The following is a 7,668-nucleotide window of genomic DNA, read 5'->3' on the forward strand; positions in this document are numbered from 1 at the left end:
ATTGCACTGTTTATCTCAGCTGGGCGATAAATTTACATATGCAATTAAGTGCGTCTAGCTTTACGATTACTTTCAAAATAGTTTGAATTAGGAAAGATTTGTATCACATCATGTAACTTTTGGTGCAAAAATATAAGTTGAAAATTACTTTTTTATCTTATTCAAGAAAATCACGAATTTTTCTGATACTTTTGAGCTCAGTTTATTCTATAAGAACACACACACAGAGAACCCCACCAGATTATGAAACAGCACGACCTTCTGTATGAAAATCTGACGCGCTCGAGTAATTCCTAATGGCGATTTTTTTTGCATCTTCAAGGAGCTTGCGTCACATCTGAATCGTCAGATTATTAGATGGGGTGCAGCTAACATTTCTTGTGAATATCTGATTTGCTTGAGTAAATTTTTTCACCCATTTTTAACCTTTTCGTATACTACCCCCACAATGCAAGCCTGCAGATTGTTATACCTCCGTCATCACAAACGTGTTTGATCCATTCACTATTAAAATAGCTGACCCGCGCGAGGACTGTTTATTTTTTTTTTTAATTTTTTGAAGCCTATAGATTCTCCACCCACCGATGAAAGGATATATACCAAATAACCTTTTTTTGTCCCCAGTAAATTCCGCTTGTGTAAATCCAGATTTAGCATCGTGGGCTCCTCTAGTATAGCGGAATCGACTTTGGTCTTTGCGTGGTTGTTCATACGCCATGGCACACAATTTTAATTATTCATTTAGTAAAGTTCAACGTCGTACAATGCATAGAAGAGTGAGCCTACTTAGAAGATATTCCTCATTAAAAAATGGATCAGACATTGATTATGCAATTATCCTTGAACAGAGGCTCCAAAAGTATGCGAGCGTACGATTATGGCCTTTTCCAGAAAAACATTTGTTGTATGCTGCATAAAACTTGACGGTTTTGCCAAAAATCAAATTGACTGTGTAGAAAAACTCAAATTTTATTGCGTAAAAATAAAACCAATATATACACATATGTACCTATATTTGTATACATATATGTATGTATGTACATATGTATGACACATACTGATACACAAGGAGTTAGTTAAAACTATAGTCGTATTTATGCAAATGTAACAACCCAATTCGTATGTAAGTAAGTATGTAAATATACATATGTATGTCAATTTAATATATGTATACATATTTTTATCTATGACTTAAATCAGCTAACCATAACATAACTGTTATTTCAACAAAAGCCTATACAAGCAACCACAACGCCGACAACGAAATTATTTACAATTTCCGTGCACTATGCACTTCAATGGATATTATCACATTTTATTGCCACAAAGTTTCTAATTTCGCTGATAAATTGCGCGCATGCCGATGGAGAAGGAAACAAGCAAAAAAATTATATTTCAGCGAAAAAAAAGCACAAATAAAGCATGTAAATTTACTCATAACGGCATTAGGCGCGAGGTTATGGACCACACACACACCAATCGCACACTGCTCATAAGCCTGCAAGCCAATTGAGCCATGAGAGATATAAAGGTACATATGTACTTGTGCATGGACACTTATACCCTACATACTTATGTGTGTGTTTGCACTCGCACCGCCTTAACAACGACCAAATACACATAAAATCTACAAGCCATTATTCAGCATTTATGTAAACCAAGTCAAAATAAATTTGGCAATTCATGAGCACCAAATATAGCAAAATATAAATGAAAATGAAAATGAAAATGAAAATGGAAATGGAAATAAATTGGTGCTTTATGGATAACTGTTAACGAACACAAGCGCACACATATGTACATATGTAAATGCCCTACATGCATAGATACCTATGTAGCCACAAACCAATTGAGTGCCTCTTAATGCAATATGATTAAAATACACATTTCTAATTTAATATTTTTCTAAACACGCGCATAACCATTTTCAATCAAGCAAAACTGTTTTGCGATTCTACAATTCATTTTTTCCCACCAACAAAAACTGCTGACACACAAATTAAAATTGATTTTAACCATAAATATTCAATATGCGAATGATGCCCGTTAACGAACGAAAAAAAAAATGGTAAAAATATTTATGAGAAAAAAAAAGACAATTCAAATATTCAAACTGTTCGTTCAATTGCAGTGCCAGCTGCGCTAGCAGTTGGGAGAGATCGCCGCAATTCATTCTCGAAAAAATGGCGGAAGTCATAATTGAGTAGTTGATTTGCAATAACTGACATTTTTACAACTTCCTTCCACAGAGCAATATCTACCAAACAGTTCCTAGACGCACTTATAAAAAAGCACAGCAAGTTACATGCAACAACAAATTATACTTCACACATTGCGGGCAAATGCCAATGGTAAATGCATGCCGCAATGTTGAAGGATATGCATTCTCCATGCATAAAATTTATTGAGGCTACATAGGGAAAGAATTAAGCTATTTCGAACCAAAGCTTCTTCTGTATTTTACAATATACACATTTTTTTTTAATTCTGTTAAATATACATAAGCAGACGTCCATAAAGTACGTGATCGCTTTAGATGGGGGTCTGACAAATGATCGCTATCGATTGCTTTAATCTTTTTTGAAGTGAAACTTCTTTAATGGGCGGTTGGTTTGTTGGGAAATAGTGCAACGGAAATAGAGCAACGGAAATGTTTAGGGCTGAAACAAGTGCTTCTAGAGTGTATGCATGTGGTATTAATTTAACAAAAACCTACTAATAAAAGGCTAAGAATAACGCTTAGAAAAAGACCAATACAATAATGTAAGTAAAAGTGAGGATAAAGGCAAAGGTAAAAATATAAACAAAAACAAAGATGCGTAAAGATAAAGGCAAAACTGAAGACCAAGGTAAATTTAAACACCTTACTTACATATATACATAGGTGCAACGGTGAAGGGGATGAAGAAAATGATTGACTTAAAAGTAAAAACAAAGATAAATATAAAGAAAAATATGAGGATGAAACCGATAAAAGTAGAGATGAAGATAGAGGAAGAAAGATTAAAAAGGTAATTAAAGAGAAAAGGATGTAGATAGAAACAGACTCAATCTGGGAACTATTTTCGGATTTTAGAGATTTTTGGATTATCGGGACTTAGCGATATAATAATCGATATTTTATCGGTTTTGTTATCGATATTTTTATCGATTTTGTTATCGAAATTTTTATCGATTTTTCTATTGATATTTTCGGAGCTTATCGATAGAATAATTGATATTTTAATCGATATTTTTAACGATTTTGTTATCAATATTTTGTTATCGATATTATTAGTTTGGTTATCAATATTTTTATCAAATTTGTTATCGATTATTTATCGATTTTGTTATCGATATTTTTGCCGATTTTGTTATCGATATTTTTATCCGTTTTGTTATCGATATTTTCATCGATTTTCCAATAGATTTGTCTACCAATTTTATTATCGATTTGCTACCAATTTTATTATCGATGATGCTATCGAATTTTTTGTCGAATTTGTCATCGATTTTGTTATTGATATTTTTATTGGCTTTGTTATCGATATTTTGTTGGAGGTTACTATCGATTTTGTTATCGATAGAGTATAAAGATAAAAATGGAGATAAAGGAAAACGGAATAACATAAATGTAATTAGAACGAACAGTGGTAGAGGTAAGGATCTAGATAGGGAAAAAAAACAAAAAAAAAATATAATATTAAGTAAAAGCAGATGTACATATGTATATTGGTTATGAGACAAATTCGCTATTTAACGTAAGTTTCACTTCTCTAGTGTGACCCAGGCGCACTTACTTTTTTTTTATTTTTTATGTATGTTACCGCATAACTTTGGACCACGTTAACCGATTTCGATAATTCTTTTTTCATCGGAAAGGTGGTACCTCAAGGATAATTTTGTTTAGATCCGATAATTGGATCGTGAAGAAATTAACGATAATCTTAAATTTATATATGAGAATTGAAGTCGGTTTTGTTTTTTGCTTAAAAATTATTTGTCTTCAATAATTCTGGTTTCTCCGCACTTTGCACTAAAAAAAATAATATACACAAATAGAACTTAAAAAAACGGGCTGCACAGATCCCTTCTAAAATCTCATTAATTACGACCAGCAAATAATTTTTAAACATTATTTTAAAATTTTCCTCACAGTGTAAATTTAAAGCTTTTGTTACACACCATACTGAACTACTAGTGGTTTCATAGTGGAATTAGTTCGAAGCTAGTTTGGAAATGCTTTACTTTCCTGTCGAATATTTGAATATGTTCTCACAAAAGTTTGCGTAATACATACTTACATACATTCGTGCTAACATACATACATATGTAAGTATGTATGAGTATAGATAAATCTAGGTCGACTCAGCGTATTTTACTTGGCTAGCGATTTATTCAATTTTCCGTCACGGAAGGTAAAATCACATATAAATTTATTGCTATTTTTCGTAGCGATGCGATTGATGGCCACAGGCGGAACCAAATGAATGCGATTGAAACGTTAATATGAAATCACGTGAATAATTTGTACGTTTTTTTTTTTCTTAATTTTTTGCTATTGGGCGAAAAATATACGATAAGGCATAAAATTAAGTGCAGAGATTGTTTTATGAGAAGCTGAGATTCATGTATGGAAAAATATGGAAAGAAGGAAAAAAGCTGATGACGCTTTTTTATTTTCTGCGGTAATGATTTATTATGAGACATATGTATTAAAGCTCTTGTAACAATTAACATCTATGTTTTTTTCTTTGAATTAGGGTTTCCGCTTCAAAAGTTAAATGAATGAATGAGTGTTGCCACAAAAAAAAATACCAAATTCCTCAAAAACAAATGAAAAATCCTCAAAATCCGAACGAATTACTCAAAACTTTCTTATTACAGATATGAGTATTGTGTACTACATACTATTTACAGGTACTTAGTATACAAAGTATCACCGTTATTTTTTATGCCTTGCTTTGTATATGTTACCGGCCAAACCCGATCTTAGGACGAACTAGTTTTTCCTCCTTTCCGTGGAAGCGGCCTTGGGACGCGCTTCAAAAAAAGAAACCCCCTCAGTCCAACTCCAGCTACGCAGTCCAAAATATTGTTGCGTCCAACTTTATTGTCCTAAGATCGGGTTTGGCCGGTAACATATATAATATTGCTGCAACTATATCAGCGCTCAAGTCAGTCCTACACATTTTCTAAACTACTAAATATACGTTCTACTGAAGCATTAGAAAAGGGCTATATAAGTAATGCAGATCTACCTATATTATTATTTTTTTTTTAATTTGGAAACTCATATGAACCTAAAGAATCTTTTAATTCAAAAAAATGGTTCCTATAATTTTCTGGATCTAATGAAGAATCAGTTTTCATTGAATGAGAAGGCAAGAGAGAAAAATCGAAAACACCAAACTCTTTTACATTGTGAACCGGAAGAAATCTAAAATTCTTTGCTTGAACGCGTCACGTTTGCATGGGGTGGTGTGGCGAAATGGCAAAAGTGGGTTTGAAGAATATTTGACAAGCCGCTTGTGTGGTGTATTTCGCTATTTATAACACTTTGGAAAGCTTTTTGGTCAAAAATTTTCAGAACAATTTAACAACTCTGATGTGTAAAACATGGTTGCTTTTATTATCTTCAAATATATCGAGAGAAAATTTCTCAAAAAATCCTCAAAATAAAAATCCTCAAAAAATACTCTCGCACACCCGAAGTTCCTCATATTTTGAGAAATTACTCACAAAGTGGTCACACTGGTCTGAATTTACTTCCATTGGCCAAAAATCGCTCAATGTTACTTCTATGGAATTCATGTCCTTAGAAGTTATGTCGAAATCCCAACGTCAAAGGCTACAGGTCAATCATAAACCTCTCCAAAGAGAGGATAAGGATAATAACACGCATTCCTATGGGTTACTGTAGATTAAGAGGTCATCTGCATAAGCTAGGAATCTATTGACGGCCTATGTCACTTCTGTGATTCGATCGAGGAGACTTCATTACACTTGCTTCGCGAGTGCGAGGCAGTTGCAAAAATATGGAAGGAGGTACCAAAGCCCACCTTGACCAAGTATGGAATTCACATAATCGCTAACCTATGAAATCCTATTTATTAACCATTCCTAATTCACACAGTGCCGAATATTGCATTCAATGAATATATATGTGACTAAATATATGTATGTAAATTAATAGAGCGCTAGCCCAGATACTGTTTATCCGTCGATTGCATTGCACTGCTTCTCTACAATCACTTTATTCAGTTGCAATCAAGTTTTCAACAAATCGCCATTTTGCTTTAGAGCCCGCAACGCGCGCTGCATACATATCGCTTCATCTACAGTATATGTACTACATATGTACATACATACACACATATTTAGTACCCACTCACCATGTTTATTCACCCTATCTGTTCTTTCCATTGCAGATGATCCACTCACCGCCACCAATGCCGTCACTGCGCCTGGTTACCTCAATGCGCAACCCTCATATGCAGACGCTATGCCAAGCGCATTTTATTGCCCTGCCGAGGGTTTGTACGCCGACGACTATGACTGTCGTATCTACTATCGCTGCGAAGCGAAAACAAATGACTACATCAAAGCATACGCATTCGCATGTAAAGTGGGCACCGTTTTCTCGCGCAAACTGCGCCTCTGCATGCCACCCCAGTTGGCTGGCCGCGAGGAGTGCAACGATTACATGAACGAAATTGATACGGACAATGGCGATAATGGTGAGGATGGCCAACAACTGCCGCTACTGACATATGGTATTGCCAATAACGGTAATGGCATACATGCGACCGCAAGCAATACTGCCGCTGCCGATGGCGCTGACGCTGACGCTGTCAATGCCGCTGTAACGCGTGGTCAATTGCAAAACTATGGGCTGTCAGGTTTGGGCGGCGTTTCTGTTATTTCCTTTTCCACATCGGCGGCGCGTTCGGCGGATGGCAGTAGGGCAGCGGACGAGCAAGGACCTCCTTGCGAAGATGATGGATTTATGAGCGATCCAGACGATTGCACAATCTTCTATCGGTGCATTTCGAATGGACGCAGTTTCAATAAAATCGGTTTTCGCTGCGCGGATGGTACCGCCTGGGATGGTGTGATGGAATCATGTAACCACATACACAATGTACGCGCCAGAGGTGGCTGCCAAGGAAAAGCTGATAATTTAGTATTGGCAGACTATGCAGCGGACACAACTCAATCAAGTCAAACCAATTATCAGAATACAACATCGAGTAGCAGCAATAGCAGTCAGCAAAGTTCTACCAGTTCTTCTTCCAATTCGTCATCGTCGTCTACATCATCGTCCTCCTCATCGAATTCGACGAGCTCAAATGCAACGAGCGGTACAGCTGCTACGGGTAATCAACAGCAAACAGGCACTCAATCAAGCAGCACTGAGAGTAGTTCATCCAACTCGCAATCGCAATCGAGTACGCAGAGCTCAAGTTCAAGTAGTCAACAATCATCGGGTTCGAGTACCAGCTCATCGTCAAATTCAACTTCAAATCAGGGCAGCGAAAATAGTCAGGTCGGAAATCAGTCGAGTAGCAATAACCAATCAAGTGGTGAAGGCTCACAATCGAGTGCCAACAATCAGTCAAGCTCAAGCAACCAATCGGGTGGTGGTAATCAAGAGGGTAGCAATAACCAATCGAATGCGAATAATCA

General features: G+C 35.9%; 1 protein-coding gene across 1 annotated transcript in view; it reads left to right on the forward strand.

Annotated features, from left to right (window-relative positions):
• Positions 1–7,663, forward strand: part of LOC108362804 (uncharacterized protein DDB_G0271670-like) — a gene marked incomplete at its 3' end in the record, with an annotated part of 45,803 nt that extends 38,140 nt beyond the window's left edge. The window contains exon 3 of the mRNA XM_017615948.1: positions 6,411–7,663. Coding sequence (XP_017471437.1) covers positions 6,411–7,663 — 1,253 coding nt within the window. The remainder of the gene's footprint in view (positions 1–6,410) is intronic.
• Positions 7,664–7,668: the final 5 nt, after the last annotated feature.

Source organism: Rhagoletis zephyria, unplaced genomic scaffold, assembly GCF_001687245.7.
Source record: "Rhagoletis zephyria isolate East Lansing unplaced genomic scaffold, Rhagoletis_zephyria_1.1 Rzeph_scaffold_01105, whole genome shotgun sequence".
NCBI classification, from domain to species: domain Eukaryota; kingdom Metazoa; phylum Arthropoda; class Insecta; order Diptera; family Tephritidae; genus Rhagoletis; species Rhagoletis zephyria.